Raw genomic sequence first — 18327 nt, forward strand, 5'->3', positions numbered from 1 at the left:
AACAAGTTGGAAGAGAAGAGTTGTTAAAATACTCAAGCCTAAGTACATTTGCACTGTCTTTCTCTCCCTCTGTCCGTCCGTCTGTCTGTCTAGCGAAGACACCTATTTATTAATTAAGGGAATTTGCAATTACCATAATTGCTTACACCTATACATTTGATTGATCAGGTTTAACTTATAGCTAGACACCTCAATATGACAGACATATAACTCCCATCAGCAGCCTCCACTGAACTATATGTATAGCTAGCAACTAGCTATGTTAGATGGAAAATGGTTGCACATAGCTAAATCTGTCCAGTTACCTAATAGAAGTAAACTGCTTAACGTTACCCTGAATTGTGAATTTCTCAGAATGTTACGCCTCTTTTCGAGATCAGGTGTTTTTTCTGAATACCTCACCTGGTTGGAAAGATAAAATCTCATCGAGGGATGCCATTGAAGTGCAAGCTACATTCAAACAGAAAGCTACAATAACAGGTACAGTAGCTAGCTAACGTTAGCTAAATAAAACTGTCTGGCTGGCTAGCTGACTAGGCAGGCTGAGAAAAAGAAATACAGTAGCTAGCAACGTCAATCTAAAAACAGCTTAAATTATTCATTCATATTTAACAATATGTTCTTACACCCCTAGCAACAGAAGCTAGAACTCATCGAATCCCATTGTGACGCAGAGGGGGACACTATTTGGCCCGGTGCTCCAGTGTCTTGACACTCTTTCTAGCACTTTACATTGGTTCTTAAAAAGCATCTCATCTTGCTCTGAGGCATTTTTCACATTTTGCTTTCTTTTCCCAATAAATCTTTTTTGAATGCATTATTACAGAAAATAATTCCAAAATGCGTATATTTCCCTTTGCCATGCAAATGCACACTAACCTCTAGAATTCGTTTTTTCTCCACCTCCTTTTCATGTAGGCCGATTGTTTACCAGCAATCAAGTATTTCATCGGCTTGACGAATTAAAATTAAGACCATTCTTGCCTTTTTTGATCAGCTTTGGAGCCAATTTATGAATACGAGATTCCCTCAACATAAAAAGGTCTATATAGCTTGCACCTTACCCATTGCATAGGCTACGTGTTTGTTATATATCGGGGAATCAATCTGGAATAAATAGTCAAAACATCCAATGGACCTGCAGGTGCAACACTGAAGGATACGACAAACATCTACATAAACTGATCCAAACCCGACCTTCACAGTAATCAATAATACTCCAAATTGTCCGTAAGATGCAACAAGTCAGAAGTCACCATTTATTTATTGATAATCTAAGCAAGGTTTTACCTGTGGTCGTGGAGCTTGCGGGAAGTAGTTTAAATAAACATCTACATTTTGAAAGTCTTATCGTTATTTTATTAACGAAAACATAATGATGTTGATGAACAAATATTGTATGTGCGTCTATATGCGTGTTACATGGTCCATTTACAGCTTCTTCTGACTAAGTAGAAACAACAACAACATTTTTTGAGTGTGCGCACGGAATTGTAATACATTTTGTCACTCCTGCTCAACAACTCCAAATCGCTTTTGCATGTGCTCCAAAGGGATAACTTGAAATATCATGATATAGAGCAATTAAACAATTGAAAGGAAAAATATGATTTATTTATTAGCCTAGGGGATATAAGTATTTTAGGCATATCATGTGAATTAGGCCTCATGTAAAATCATTGCCAAAGTGCAAGAGATACTGTTGCATGACAAGCAAGTGCTGTTAAATTATATTGTAATCTATCTGCCAGTTTGGAACAGTGTAAATAACACTAAATAAAGTAGAAGTAATACCATAGAGTCTGTTCTAATGAAAAACATTGTAAAGCCTTTAATACAGCATAGCAAAGTTTAAAAACAGACGGATTTGTGAAAGTTCTTTAACCAACATTTTGCGGTTGCATGGGGCATGGTGACCACAGAATCAGTAGGATATTAAACAAACACTCAAATAGGCAACAGAAGCATAGGGCTGAGTGACTCATTCATAAGTCATATAATGCAGTCTTAAAGACACATTATTTATATTTGTCTTTAGCATGCAGTCTCTCTCCTATAGCTACAGCTAATTTCATTTGAATTATGTGCATTATAATACATTAGAATATATTTGTAGGGGTTGATGCAATGGCGCAATTACACTTGACATGTGGAGACGATTTTCGAAAAATAGGATACCTGTGTCTTACAGTCCATTACATAAACGAAGAGTGGATGTTATCCACCACAGAGTGTGACACTGCAGATAACATAAGGCCAGCTAGTGTGAAAGAATACTTGCGGATCTTGTTGAGTTCCTCTACTGCTTCAAGAGGCCTACTGTCCACCTGGTAATTGCGTGGTTCCAAAGGATAAGGCGTCACCTACAGATGGATGTGTGGTTTCAGAGAGAAGCCAGCAGCGAGCCTGCGACCAGGCACGGTGGATGACATCCTTTTCCTGCACAGCAATTTGAAGAAATCCAGTTATGAATGGACTGTTTTTGAAGTTGTTTTAGTTTATTTATTTGTTGTCTAATATTAGAAGGCTCTTTAAAGCGATTTGAGTTGTCAATGGGCCGCATTGCATTGTGAAAAAAAATATGTAGATCGTTCTTAATTCATGGCATGGTTAATTTTTTTGCAAAATGTTGAATAGACATGCAGACAAATTAATTAATGCAAGAAAAGAGGAATATTAGCCTACTGTCTGTAGTCATAAAAACAATTAGTCTAAATAAATTGATGTTATTTTGTTGGGTAACTGATCTTCAGTTTCTTGGCAATTTCTCGCATGGAATAGCCTTCATTTTTCAGAACAAGAATAGACTGATGAGTTTCAGAAGAAAGTTATTTGTTTCTGGCCATTTTTAGCCTGTAATCGAACCCACAAATGCTGATGCTCCAGATACTCAGCTAGTCTAAAGAAGGCCAGTTTTATTGCTTCTTTAATAAGGACAACAGTTTTCAGCTGTGCTAACATAATTGCAAAAGGGTTTTCTAATAATCAATTAGCCTTTTCAAATGATAAACTTGGATTAGCTAACATAACGTGCCAATGGAACACAGGAGTGATGGTTGCTGATAATGGGCCTCTGTACGCATATGTAGATATTCTATTAAAAATCAGCTACAACAGTCATTTACAACATTAACAATGTCTACACTGTATTTCTGATCAATTTTATGTTATTTTAATGGCCAGAAAATGTGCTTTTCTTTCAAAAACAAGGACATTTCTAAGTGACCCCAAACTTTTCAATGGTAGTGTAGATATGAGATGAGTAATGCAAGCTATGTAAACATTATTAAAGTGGCATTATTAAAGTGATGAGTGATCCATTTATTAAAGTGGCCAATGATTTCAAGTCTGTATGTAGGCAGCAGCCTCTCTGTGTTAGTGATGGCAGTTTAACAGTCTGATGGCCTTGAGATAGAAGCTGTTTTTCAGTCTTTCGGTCCCAGCTTTGATGCATCTGTACTGACCTCGCCTTCTGGATGGTAGTGGGGAAAACAGGCAGTGGCTCGGGTGGTTGTTGTCCTTGATCTTTTTGGCCTCCCTGTAACATCGGGTGCTGTAGGTGTCCTGGAGAGCAGGTAGTTTGCCACCGGTGATGCGTTGTGCAGACCGCAACACCCTCTGGAGAGCCTTGCAATTGTTGGCAGTGCAGTTGCCGTACCAGGTGGTGATACAGCCTGACAGGATGCTCTCAATTGTGCATCTGTAAAAGTTTGTGAGGGTTTTAGGTGCCAAGACAAATTTCTTCAGCCCCCTGAGGTTGAAGAGGCGCTGTTGCGCCTTCTTCACCACACTCTGTGTGGGTGGGCCATTTCAGTTTGTCCGTGATGTTTATGCCGAGGAACTTAACTTTCCACTTTCTTCACTGTTGTCTCGTCGATGTGGATAGAGGGGGTGCTCCCTCTGCTGTTTCCTGAAGTCCACGATCATCTCCTTTGTTTTGTTGACGTTGAGTGAGTGGTTGTTTTGCTGACACCACACTCTGAGTGCCCTCACCTCCTCCCTGTAGGCTGTCTCGTCGTTGTTGGTAATCATCCCTACTACTGTAGTGTCATCTGCAAACTTTATGATTGAGTTGGAGGCGTGCATGGTAACGCAGTCATGGAGGCTCACTTCTTTTGTTGTTTTCTTTTCCTGTTTAAATTACATTTGTTATTAATTAAACTCTGAGTATTTCTTACTGTTGTTTTTCTTTTGAGTGGCAGCCTACGGGTACATATTTTATAAACGTATACATAGAAATGGATAATGTACCACCCCAACAAAAAATTACAAAACAAATACAAACTTGGCCAATAAAAATGTATATATAGTATATATTTAACAAATTACCCACTCGGCCTTTCTTATAAGGGTTTGGTACAATCACGTGACGTCCTGACAACTGGTAAAACAAATGTCTTGAACATCTTACAAACGTCCTAAGATGGTCTCAATGACATCATGGTAACTTACAGGGAACTAGACAAAGGTCCCAGAAATAACTTTTCCTTGGGACCATCACACAACGTCCTAATAACTAGTAAAATAAAAAACCTGAACATCCTAAAAAGTTCCTGACATGGTCCTCAGTGATGTCCTGGTAACTTACAGGGAACTAGACAAATGTCCTCCAGAGAACGTTCCCTTGAGGCCATCACATAACATCCTAAGGACTAGTAAAATGAAAGTCTTGAGAACGTCCTAAAATAATCCTGACATGGTCCTAACGTGGTCCTCAGTAACATCCTGGTAACATACAAGGAACTACCAAACGTCCCCCAGAGAACGTTCCCAAGCAGCCATCATGCAACATCCTAAGGTCTAGTAAAATGAAAGTCCTGACATTGTCCTATAAAGATCCTGACAAAATGTGAAGAAATCAAAGGGGGATGAATACTTATGATAGGCACTGTATCTGGTAAAAAAGTGGACGTGTAAAAACACGTTTGCACCCTCTATTTTTATTTGCTCCATGGCTTAGGCGCCCAAGTGGACTTCGAAAGGCTGTTTGGCTCAGCTCAATCGCAACTCGCGAAGACTTATTAACTTAAATTGTTGTGTAACATCACGAGTAAGCTCTGGGCATCGTCTTTCAGCTGAAAAAGGGTATTTTCACTGTTGTGGTTTTTTAAGGTACCTTAGGATTGGAATACGCCCATTTTGAAGGCAGCATCCTTGTTGATTGGGAGCCAATGGGTGTGTTTGAGTAGTAAGGTTAACGAAGCTAACTGTAGACGAAAGTTGACGAGGGAGATTGGGGGAGGTACATCTGCGACAGTCGGAAGTCGGACACTGTAGTGGTTTTCCAACAGCAAAGCTCAGATCAACATGGCAGTGTCACCATAGCTGCTATTGGTTATACGTTTTTCTTTATAAATGTCAAAATAAACTTTTCTATACCCCTATATCACACACTCACAAACTAAAAGTGATATTTGAGGTCTCTCAAATATCACTTTCATTTGTATCCCCTGTAGCTTTTAGAATCCTTTATTTCATTAGTTTATTTTTTGTACCCAGCATAAACTACTTTCGAAACTAACCAATCATGAAACAGGAAGAAGCTGTCCGGACCAGCTAGTCTTCTGAGAATAATGAGCTGTCAATTGTGTGGGCTTTACCTTGGCATTAAGCATGTGCTGGAAATTTCCAGGTCGTCAGCGTATGAATATTACGGCAAATAATAAACCGATGTTTGGTATGTTTTTTACCAATACCTGTCAGTCCCATGTCACCCTCCATTGCTCAGCTTTGAATTTTCTGTGATTATGTGTCAGTCAAGAAAGTTGAATACATTGTAGAGTAACATCGTTTATCAAATCAAACTTTATTTAAAGTGCATTTAAAATCACAACACATATTACAGTAAAAACAATAAAAGGTAAGAGATTTTTTTAAACGGAAGGCAATAAATCATTAAGAAAAGAAAATGAAGCAAAAAAGGATGCTAAAATAACAACAAAATCATATTTTAAAGGCAACGTAAAAAGGTGGGTTTTCAAGTGTCATTTAAAAACCTCAATAGTGTCTGTCCCTCTTACCTAACAGGGTAAGTCACTCCATAGCTATGGGTCTCTGATAGAGAATGCTCCGCTCCCGGCCTTGGTTCTACACCTAGGTATTGTCAACAGGCCACCTTGGGAGCGGAGCTTTCTCCCTGGGTTATATGGAACGAGCATGTCAGATAAGGCCGTGCAATGATTTAAAAGTTAAGAGTAAAATCTGAAAGTTAGACTGATACTTTACAAGCAGCCAGTGAAATTAGGATAACATTGGAGTGATGTGTTCATGCCTTCTAGTTTTGGTTAAAATATTGGCAGCATTATTCTGTACAACTTTTTAATTAACTATTTAATCATTATAATTTACCTACACAAGTCATCTGTTCATGCAAGAACATCACAGATCAAAACTTTAGGCATTCCCAATTGCTGTGGGAAATCACGCAAAAAATACTTTACAATGCTAAATCTCTGTCGGTGACTGTTGAACTTCTAATTAATTTGGCCTGGTCTTTTGACTATATGCAGGTTATAGGTTGACTAAATCAATAAAAAGCATAAAACATGCCATTGTCTGATAGACAGACATCTAGTTATTTACAGAGCTGTGACGCTGGAAGGGTCAGTGTTTTGCTAAAATAATTACTCAACCCTATCAATAATGCCTGCATGCAGTACATGAACTTGTCTGAACTCATTGGGGCCATGCTTACAATGTAGCATATTAGCGGCTAATGTAGAGGAACAAGTCTGGTTTAACACTCAGCTAACAACTTAAGCAGCTGTTAGAATTTCCCATAGGCAAACATGTCACACTTAGCCACCATACTAATGCTAGCTGGTTATGCGCAGTTGTATACTGGATATTTCAGCCTTCAAGTGAAAAAAAGGATCATTGGGAGCCTGCAGACTGTGCAAGAATTTCCTCTAGCAGCCTATAGTCTAAAGTAGACTCATACTCTTAGTCGGCCTCATTTATCAACATGCAGAGAACATTCATATATTTGTTTCTATGAAAAGCAATTTTTACTAGTCCTCAAGACAGGAGTTTACAGTGGACAGTTCCCCGCAGCATACACGTGTTTCTTTAGAAGAGGAATTTTTGGAGGTATGGCTCAAATATTGGCATATGGTGGTTAAATACGCTACCAGTAAAATTATATACTATGCAAATGTTACATTTGAGGCCGGGAAATGAATGTAAAAAAAAATACAATACAATTATTGTGTCTGTGTTCTCTGCCAAACAAATGATACATTTTCATTTGAACTCTGATCACCAACTGTAACTTTGCTGTTTTGAGGCAGAGCTTGATCCACTTAAGACAATTTCAGAGTTGATAACAATGAGTTAGTACATGAGACTGACCAGCAAAGCACAAGCTGTGCAATATGGAGGGAGAATGCGATCATATTTTCTGTCAGAAAGTATGTGTTAATATGTTAATATGTATCATTATTGTTCAAAAGAATACATCTGTAGAGCATTAATGTTCACTTATTTGGTCAATGTTTTTAATAATCAAACTAGCATAGTCAATATCTATGATGATGCCTTAGGCCTGGACTCAATCAGATCAAGAGTTAACCGGCAACAGACAAAACCCGCATTACTGATGTTTTGAGGGTGTCGGAGGTGTAACTGCGTTGTAGCTGTCAAATCGGTGAGCAGATAAGCAGATCATTGTTACGAAGCCACAACCATCCAACTTGCGTTAGAAGTTCAGAACGAGAAAGCGTAGGCTATATATACACTGTAGAAATAATGATTCTCAAATTGAAGAAATGTTTTTGTTTTAATGATTTATCAGCCTAATTGAGCTCTAGATTACATCTCACATTCCAGTGTTTGAACTTGCATGGGATTTCTCGTAAGATGACTCCATGCAGCCAATGGCAATGTCTGCTTTAGGTATAATGCCATGTGCTACTTGTGGATTTGACAGCTCTAACGCAGTTCTACCTCCGACACAGCCCCAAAAATACGCTATATGGTTGTTGGCTAAAGCAGATCTGATTGAATATAGTCCTTAGTCAATCAATACACACATATCTAGTTGTACTCTGCAGCAAGGACTTGTTTAGGGACTTGAGTCATTGTACATTTATGTGGAATAAAGAACAAATCTGAGCAACAACAACTTTTGTAAATCCCCAAATATTTGTGAAACTGCTTATATGGACGATATAAACAAAATACAAACATAAATGTGTACTGCTTGTTTAAGAGTTCTGGGTTCAGGGTCACAAGGGTTGTATGTCACATAATATTGTTATTAAAGGTTTGTGCTGCTGCGACTTTTCCCTGTATCTACAAAGCAGTTGGGAGTGATCACTATTCATAGCTAGGTGGCGCAGCAGCAGGACAAACAAAACACTAAAACACCTGTGCTGATAAGGCAATGTACATTGTGGAAAAGGAAAAGAGTTGGCTGAGAGTTTCCTTTTGCTAGACTTTGGAAACCGGAACTACCACGTATAGATCCACAACTTAATCACCGAGGTGACCAAATGACTTGAGATTTTAGTTCTGGGTTAACAGAGATTACCTGTGCATATAAAAGTCAATAGAACAGTAGGGACATGACCGATTTAAAAATGGTATACAAACACAAGAGGTGCTTAATAGGAAAACATATTTGATAATGCTGCTTGAGTTACTTCTCCCTCTCTTGGCCCCTTCTCCCTCCTTTCCCCCACAAAAATGTCAACGTTTATAATGGAAGACATAAGATGCAGGGGCTGAAGCCCTGGCTATCTCATAAGCTCAAGTCGATGATGATATGCTCAAAGATCTGCGTATTGCCCTTGAAGCTGGAGGAGAAAATGAAGTCCCGGCGGTCGGTGGATACCACGGTAAAGGAGCGTGGCGCCATGATGTACACCTCTTTGAAGCGCTCAAAGAGTTTCTTATCAGCGTCCCACAGGTAGATCTGTGAGAATGTATAGTCGCTGCCCAGGGCTAGATAGTGGCGCTCTTTGAAGGAGAATGGCTGGAGGATCATAGCGCCTCTTGAGGGCAGGGATTGGATCTCCATAAACTGTTTGCCACTCCAGCGGAGTACCTTAGAGTCACCTATATAGCGCGTCATGGCCAGGTAGAGGTCCTCCTTGACCCGGAAGGCCTTGACGGCCACCACATCCTCCATGTTGGGGATCTCTCCCTGCAGGGAAAACGTCTGGGCATTCCTGCTCCACTGGTAGATTACAGGCACCTGGGAGCGGCTGGCCAAGATGAGGTGGGACTTGCCATCCAGATCCACAAACTCAGCGTCAGTGTCACGGAACCACTCATGCAGGGACTGATAGGAGTAGAAGCCCTTGTCGTTCCACTTGTAGAGAGTGGAGAGCCCCGCCTTTGAGCTATCGGCAATCACAAAGAACCACTCGCCAGCAATCTGGAAGGCTTCAATGTCGTTGGGCTTGGAGATCTTGGATACCTCAATATCCTGAAACTTGCTGAACCTGCTCTGGTCTTCATCAAACTTGTATATGTGAGAACCACCAAAGAGCTGGGCCACTATGACAAAGACCTGGTTCTGGATGATGACCGATTTGCACCCAACGATTGACTGGCCTGAGATTTGAGACACAGAATAGACACATTTAGAAATTCAAATGATAGTTTTTTGGCTTTAAAATACTGGAAATATATTAATTAAGGATAAGGAAGAGAAACAGCACTAGATATAAACCACAAAATGATTGCTGATAAAACTCTATAATATGCAGCACATTTTCTGTTCTCTGTATATGTATATGTTCTCTGTATATATCAATGATGTCGCTCTTGCTGCTTCTCTGATCCATCTCTACGCAGACAACACCATTCTGTATACTTCTGGCTCTTCTTTGGGCGCTGTGTTAAACTAACCTCCAGACGAGCTTCAATGCAATGCAACACTCCTTCCGTGGCCTCCAACTGCACTTAAATGGTATTAAAACTAAATGCATGCTCTTCAACCGATCGCTGCCCGCACCCCCCTGACTAGCATCACTACTCTGGACGGTTCTGACTTAGAATATGTGGACAACTACAAAAACCTAGGTGTCTGGTTAGACTGTAAACTCTCCTTCCAGACTCACATTAAGCATCTCCAATCCAAAATTAAATCGCAACAAAGCCTCCTTCACTCATGCTGTTAAACATACTCTCGTAAAACTGACTATCCTACCGATCCTTGACTTTGGCGATGTCATCTACAAAGTAGCCTCCAACACTCTACTCAGCAAATTGGATGTAGTCTATCACAGTGCCATCCGTTTTGTCACCAAAGCCCCATATACTACCCACCACTGCTGCCTGTATGCTCTCGTTGGTTTGCCCTTGCTTCATATTCGTCGCCAAACCCACTGGCTCCAGGTCATCTATACGTCTTTGCTAGGTAAAGCCCCGCCTTATCTCAACTCACTGGTCACCATAGCAACACCCACCCGTAGCACACACTCCAGCAGGTATATTTCACTGGTCATCCCCAAAACCAACTCCACCTTTGGCCGTCTTTCCTTCCAGTTCTCTGCTCCCAATGACTGGAACGAACTGCAAAAATCACTGAAGCTGGAGACTTACATCTCCCTCACTAACTTTAAGCATCAGCTGTCAGAGCAGCTTACCGGTCACTGCACCTGTACAGAGCCCATCTGTAAATAGCCCACCCAACTACCTCATCCCCATATAAATACTAATATTTAAGCAGTGATTTTGTCACTTGACATTCAGGGTGGCATTTTCCTCTCGCCAACACACGTTATCAGTAAACACACTGTAATGTTTAAAAAAATGGGAAATATGATATTGGAGCTCGCTAAAAATGTGTGTGTACAGTGTCAGCAGGTATCTGCATGTATACTAACACTCTGGTTAAATTAAACATCCTTCCCATTGAAAGAATAAGTTAAAACATAAATCGTGCTGCAAATAATAATTTCACTCATCCGGTCTATTTGAAATGTTACTGTGCGCTTGCCCACAACAAGTGTGTTTGAGAGAGGAATATGTCAGCCTCAGTGACATAAGATGTCATGTTACCAAATACCTGTGATATTGTCATAAGTCCTGAAGTTCATCTCAATGTGGTCCCACTGTAAAACCATACAACTCTCTGTGTTGGGTGCAGCGATGGCCACATAGACGTCATTTTTATAAGAGAATGTGTCCACAGACAGAGACTCTGATGGCACCGACTGATGGTGGATAAAATCTGTGGAGAGTGGGCAATCTTAGCATTAGTATGATTTGTAATAAAAAAATGTTGTGTAGTGTAAACTAATCTTGAACTAAAGTTTCACGTAATTGGTTAGCTGCTCAATTAAGTTCTGGGTCCACACGTGTTAAGAGATGGTAGTATGAGAAGCAGAACGAGGAGCTACACCTCTCTTTGCAAGTTACGGGCTGAATGTCCCCTCCCCTTCTGAAATTTGAAAGATGCTAACACCTGCAAAATTGTGATTTGTCCAAATAACCAGTGATGAAAAACCCAAACACTGGATCAACTGCTGCTCGTTATCCTATGCATCCCATTCCTTTACGATAGATTCTACGGTACCAGTTATGTTTATGTAGATCTGTCCACGAGAGATTAAGTGTAGACAACAACAGTAATTGTGAGATGTTGAGGACGCAGGGGTGCGATCTATACAAAAACCACAAGTGGTGTTGCTTCAGTTGCTCCAAAAGACCCAGCCAGGAGAGCTAAAGAAAGCACCAAATATGCTCTTTCTGTAAATCATTAAAGTGCATTGAAAGGAATTAGGAACCGTGCACACTTTGGAAGTTGTGGCCATTTGGAGACATCAGTTAGACCTCTCACTCAAACCTTTTAAGTCGTATGTTGTATCAATCCCAAAAGTTTTCATTAATATTCTTGTTATGTTACTGAATGTATCCCGAGTAGTTCCAAATTATGTTATTGCCAAATGCTTGCGAAAAGTACAGTAAAAGTTGCCTGGCAACCCATCCACATCGCTCCGGCCAAACGCCACGCCATGCCCATGATAAGTCGCGGTTTATCTCTATCCCAGACGACTTCTGGAAGGTAAACACATTCTGACTGTTCCCAGAAACCGATGGGTTGGTCCTACACGATGACATTATCAACTTTGATACTCTGATTGGTTAGATTTGTTAGAGACGATCCAATCACTGATGAATTTGTTTTGTAGAACGCCCATCATTTTGAAGTCACACAAACGACTTCTAGGGTGGCAGATTCAGACATGTCCTGTATGTAGCGATCGATAGAGCAGCTATATTAAATTCAGTCTTCAGGCAACAATAAAAGTAAATTGCACATAAAAACAAAACTGTAATGTTTGAATTCAGTCTTGTCACGTAAACTGGTGTCATCAGTTGTTTTGAGAATTTCCTCATAACCTCCAAAGTGCTACTATGGTTATGCATAATATGCTTCTCATAGTTTATGGCAACTCTTATAAATTACACTATCATTGTAATGAGTTTATGTTAAGTAAGCCTTATGATGGAGGGCTTAAGTAAGACCATGGCAATTAGCAGTGGTGTAAAGTACTTAAGTAAAAATACTTTTTGTGGTATCTGTACTTTACCATTTATATTTTTAACAACTTTTACTTCACTACATTCCTAAAGAAAATGATGTACTTTTTACTCCATACATTTTCCCTAACACCCAAAAGTACACGTTACATTTTCAATGCTTAGCGGGACAGGAAAATGGTCCTTTTCAATGCTTAGTGGGACAGGAAAATGGTCCAATTCACACACTTATCAAGAGAACATCTCTGGTCATCCCTACTGCCTCTGATCTGGCGGATTCATTAAACACACGTGTTGGAATATGCCCCTGTTTATCTGTAAATAAAAAAAATAATTAAAATGGTGCCGTTTGGTTTGCTTAATATAAGCAATTTTCTATTAAGGTATCTTTACTTTTACTCGAGTATGACAATTTAATACTTTTTCTACCACTGGCAATTAGTCAGCTCCCTCACCAGTGGAGATGCATTCATTGTGCAGGCTGGCCATGTCGTTCAGCCGCTTGTCCTTCATGTCCTTGGGTCCGGCACAAATTACATCAGAAACCGTGGCATTGGTGCTCTTCAGCCACATCATCAGCCACTTCGCACGGCAGTCACACTCAAAGGCATTTCCTCGCAGGTCACTTTGCAAGGACAGACAACCAGATATCAGTCACAGCATAACCATACCCTAGCCCAGCAGTTTACAGATTTTCTAAACTCCAATTCTGTCAATGAAACCTATCAGTCACCACAGCACTGAACCCGCACTTATAAAACATACAAATGAACATCTATCTCTATACTCATGCGTCTCGCTCTAAGTGCAGCATGTGATACTATTGACCATCATATTTTTCTCAGACGCCTAGAGACAAATGAAGGTCTTCGAGGTCGGGCGCTCTCTTGGTTTCGCTCTTACTTGTTCAACAGACTCCAATTTGTGTTATTAGATGATGACTCCTCCCCGTTAACTAGTGTTAAATTTGGCGTCACAAAAGGGTCTGTTATTGTTTTCATTGTATGATTAATTATTTGATTGATTTTACATTAATGTCATGCATCTTCCTGATTCCCAGCCCACATGGGCTTATAAGACACTCTATTGGCTGTATCCAAATAAAATTATGATAATTATATATGCACATACAGTACCAGTGAAAAGTTTGGACATACCTACTCATTCCACGGTTTTTCTTTATTTTTACTATTTTCTACATTGTACAATAATAGTGAAGACATCAAAACTATGAAATAACACATATGGAATCAGGTAGTTACCAAACAAAGTGTTAAACAAATAAAAATATATTTTATATTTGAGATTCTTCAAAGTAGTCAACCTTTGACTCGATAACAGCTGTGCACACTCTTGGCATTCTCTCAACCAGCTTCATGATGTAGTCACCTGGAATGCATTTCAATTAACAGGTGTGTTTTGTTAATTTGTGGAATTTCTTTCCTCAATGCGTTTGAGCTAATCAGTTGTGTTGTGACAAGGTATGGGAGGTATGCAGAAGATAGCCCTATTTGGTAAAAGACCAAGTCCGTATTATGGCAAGAACAGCTCAAATGAGCAAAGAGAAACGACAGTCCATCATTACTTTAGGACATGAAGGTCAGTCAATCTGGAAAATGTAAAGAACTTTAATGTTTCTTCAAGTGTAGTCGCAAAAACCATCAAGCTCTATGATGAAACTGGCTCTCATGAGGACCGCAACAGGAAAGGAAGACCCAGAGTTACAGCGGAAAAGTTAATTAGAGTTACCAGCCTCAGAAATTGCAGCCCAAATAAATGCTTCAGAGTTCAAGTAACAGACACATCTCAACATCAACTGTTCAGAGGAGACTGGGTGAATCGGGCCTTCATGGTTAAATTGCTGCAAAGAAACCACTACTAATAGACACCAATAATAAGTAGAGACTTGCTTGGGCCAAGAAACACAAGCAATGGACATGAGACCACTGGAAATCTGTCCTTTGGTCTGATGAGTGTACAAAGAGGTGTACATCATGGCGCTAAATTTGAGATTTTTGGTTCCAACCGGCGTGTCTTTGTGAAACGCAGAGTAGGTGAACGGATGATCGCCGCGTGTGTGGTTCCCACCATGAAGCATGGAGGAGGAGGTGTGCCGGTATGGGGGTGCTTTGCTGGTTACACTGTCGATGATTGATTTATTTAGAAATCAAGGCACACTTAATGAGCATGGCTACCACAGCATTCTGCAGCGATACGCCATCCCATCTGGTTTGGCTTAATGGGACTATCATTTGATTTTTTAACAGGATAATGACCCAGCACACTTCCAGGCTGTGTAAGGGCTATTTGACAAGGAAGGAGAGTGATGGAGTCCTGCATCAGATGAACTGGCACCCACAATCACCCAACCTCAATCCAATAAAGATGGTTTGGGATGAGTTGGACCGCAGAGTGAAGGAAAAGCAGCCAATAAGTGCTCATGTGGGAACCCTTCAAGACTGTTGGAAAAGCATTCCAGGTGAAGCTGGTTGAGATAATGCCAAGAGAGTGCAAAGCTGTCATAAAGGCAAATGGTGGCTACTTTGAAGAATCTAAAATCTAAAATATATTTTGATTTGTTTAACTTTTTTTTTTTTACTACAGGATTCCATATGTGTTATTTCATAGTTTTGATGTCTTCACTATTATTCTGCAATGTAGAAAATAGTAAAAAATAAAGAAAAACCCTTGAATGAGTAGGTGAGTCCAAACTGTTCAATGGTACTGTACATACAAACCTACAGTTGAAGTCAGAACTTTACAAACACCTTTTTTTTCACTATTCCTGACATTTAATCCAAGTAAAAATTCTGTCTTAGGTCAGTTAGGTCACCACTTTATTTTAAGAATATGAAATGTCTGAATAATAGTAGAGAGAATGATTTATTTCAGCTTTTACATTCCCAGTGGGTCAGAAGTTGACATACACTCAATTAGTATTTGGTAGCATTGCCTTTAAATTGTTTAACTTGGGTCAAACGTTTTGGGTAGCCTTCCACAAGCTTCCCACAATAAGTTGGATGAATTTTGGCCCATTCCTCCTGACAGAGCTGGTGTAACTGAGTCAGGTTTGTAGGCCTCCTTGCTCGCACATGCTTTTTCGGTTCTGCCCACAAATTTTCGATAGGATTGAGGTCAGGGCTTTGTGATGGCCACTCCAATTCCTTGACCTTGTTGTCCTTAAGCCATTTTGCCACAACTTTGGAAGTATGCTTGGGGTCATTGCCCATTTGGAAAACCCATTTCCGACCAATCTTTAACTTCCTGACTGATGTCTTGAGATGTTGCTTCAATATATCCACATCATTTTTCCTCATGATGCATTCTATTTTGTGAAGTGCACCAGTCCCTCCTGCAGCAAAGCACCCCCACAACATGATGCTGCCACCCCCGTGCTTCACGGTTGGGATGGTGTTCTTTGGCTTGCAAGCCTCCCCCTTTTTCCTCCAAACATAACGATGGTCATTATGTCCAAACAGTTCTATTTTTGTTTCATCAGACGAGCGGACATTTCACCAAAAAGTATGATTTCTCCAAAAAGTACTACGCAGTTGCAAACCGTAGTCTGGCTTTTTTATACCGGTTTGGAGTAGCGGCTTCTACCTTGCTGAGCGGCCTTTCAGGTTACGTCGATATAGGACTCGTTTTATTGTGGATATAGATACTTCTGTACCTGTTTCCTCCAGCATCTTCACAAGGTCCTTTGCTGTTGTTTTGGGATTGATTTGCACTTTTCGCACCAAAGTACATTCATCTCTAGGAGACAGAATGCGTCTCCTTCCTGAGTGGTATGACGGCTGCGTGGCCCCATGGTGTTTATACTTGCGTACTATTGTTTGTACAGATGAACGTGGTACCTTCAGGCATTTGGAAATTGCTCTCAAGGATGAACCAGACTTGTGGAGATCTACAACAAAAAAATCTGAGGTCTTGGCTGATTTCTTTTGATTTTCCCATGATGTCAAGCAAAGAGGCAATGAGTTTGAAGGTAGGCCTTGAAATATATCCACAGGTACACCTCCAATTGACTCAATTTATGTCAATTAGCCTATCAGAAGCTTCTAAAGCCATGACATAATTTTCTGGAATTTTCCAAGCTGTTTAAAGGTAGAGTCAACTTAGTATATGTAAACTTCTGACCCACTAGAATTGTGATACAGTGAATTATAAGTGAAATAATCTGTCTGTAAACAATTGTTGGAAAAATTAGTTGTGTCATGCACAAAGTAGATGTCCTAACCGACCTGCCAAAACTATAGTTTGTGAACAAGAAATTTGTGGAGTGGTTGAAAAATGAGTTTTAATGACTCCAACCTAAGTGTATGTAAACTTCCGACTTCAACTGTATCAGTTGATCATTTTTCTTTGTAGCTAAGGGTTAACTTGTGTTTGATCAGGGTGACATTGCATCGTAACTTGTTTCTAAATATGTGTTGTAGATCAGCTTCCTTACATATGTAATTGAGTTCCTTTGTCCAAGGGTAATTGTGTGTTTTATCCCAGTTGAAAACCCTTTTTTGTTACTCTGTCCTCAGGCATATCGATAAAACGGTTCCATAACCTAATAATTTCACCACTCTGTCTTATTTCGTTGGGCTCCCATCCCATGTCTCCTTGAATAGCAAGGCTTATGCACTCCAAGGAAGCATCTTATGGCTCTGTTTTGAATAGAGTTAGCTGTTTTGGCTTCTTTACAACCCCAGATTTCAGCAGCATAGTTCAATATAGTACACACACATGAATTATAGACTTGTGAATATGTATAATAGCCAAGGTCTTTACAGATTTCCAATTTACTACCAATGGACCCCAACGCTCTACCTGAAGAATCAGATAGGGACTTTATACACCTCTCAAAGGTCATGTATTCATCGAAAAGGAAACCAAGGTATTTATATGAGCAAGTGTACTTTAGGCATATTGCTCCAAAAGAAAAGTAATGATTACTTCTTATTGTACACTTTTTCTGAAGTGCATTATATGGGTTTTATCTTGGTTGATCATTATCGCCACTTCGTACACCAGAGATTGACATACATTGCAAATCATGCTCAGTCTCTGCAAGGACAATATAATCTGCATACAGTAGTATCCCGAGTCGTGTCATTTAGTTTAACTCCTAAATGTTCATGTTTGATTTGATGGGCCAATTTGTTAACAAAAAGGGCAAATAACGTTGGGGAGAGCACCTCACCTTGTTTGAGCCAAAACAGGCCTCTGTTCATTTACCTGTACACAGGCAACTGGACATCTACACAGGGCTTTAATTGGATCATAGAACCTTCCATCAATTCCCATTTTTGTCTAAAAGCAAGGTTTCTATTAACCAAATCGAAAGCCTTCTGAAAATCAATAAAACAGGCAAAAGTTGGTTTTCTCTCTATCATTCTATCATTCGGATTACTTTAGAGACAGTATACTGTATACACAGAGTATACCAAACATTAGGAATACCTTCATAATATTGAGTTGTGTTAATTGAGTTAATGTTTGTATACTCAGTGTATATGTACTAAAGCCATTCTATTCATCAGCAAGCTGACCAGACAGTTCTAGTTAGTGGGAGAGCCTTTAATTTAGAATGAAGGAATACAATTTATATACAGTGCTAATGAGAGTAATCCCTCTGTAGTTCAATGGGATTTTAGGGTCATTTTTGAAGATTTTGGAATAGGCTTGATTGTAGATTTGTACGATACAGATGGAATAATGCTGTTCTCAAAACAAGCCTGGAAGAGTCCAAATAGTGTTCGCAACAATTTAGGTGATTTCATAACTGAATTAGATAAGTCATCAATTCCTGTGGCTTTCTTTGGTTTAGACCACTCAACC

The 18327-nt window shown here is 39.8% G+C and overlaps 1 protein-coding gene across 2 annotated transcripts in view; it reads right to left on the reverse strand.

The window, feature by feature from the left end:
* Positions 1-5777: 5777 nt before the first annotated feature.
* lgi2a (leucine-rich repeat LGI family, member 2a) overlaps positions 5778-18327 on the reverse strand; it is a 40236-nt gene continuing 27686 nt past the window's right edge. For both annotated transcript variants that reach the window (XM_029760701.1, XM_029760700.1), the window contains 3 exons: positions 12951-13120; positions 11018-11182; positions 5778-9558 (listed from right to left, as the gene is read on the reverse strand). In XM_029760701.1, the coding sequence (XP_029616561.1) occupies positions 8741-9558; positions 11018-11182; positions 12951-13120 (1153 nt within the window). In that variant the 3' untranslated portion in view covers positions 5778-8740. The remainder of the gene's footprint in view (positions 9559-11017; positions 11183-12950; positions 13121-18327) is intronic.

The sequence above is a fragment of the Salmo trutta genome, chromosome 8, assembly GCF_901001165.1.
Source record: "Salmo trutta chromosome 8, fSalTru1.1, whole genome shotgun sequence".
NCBI lineage: Eukaryota > Metazoa > Chordata > Actinopteri > Salmoniformes > Salmonidae > Salmo > Salmo trutta.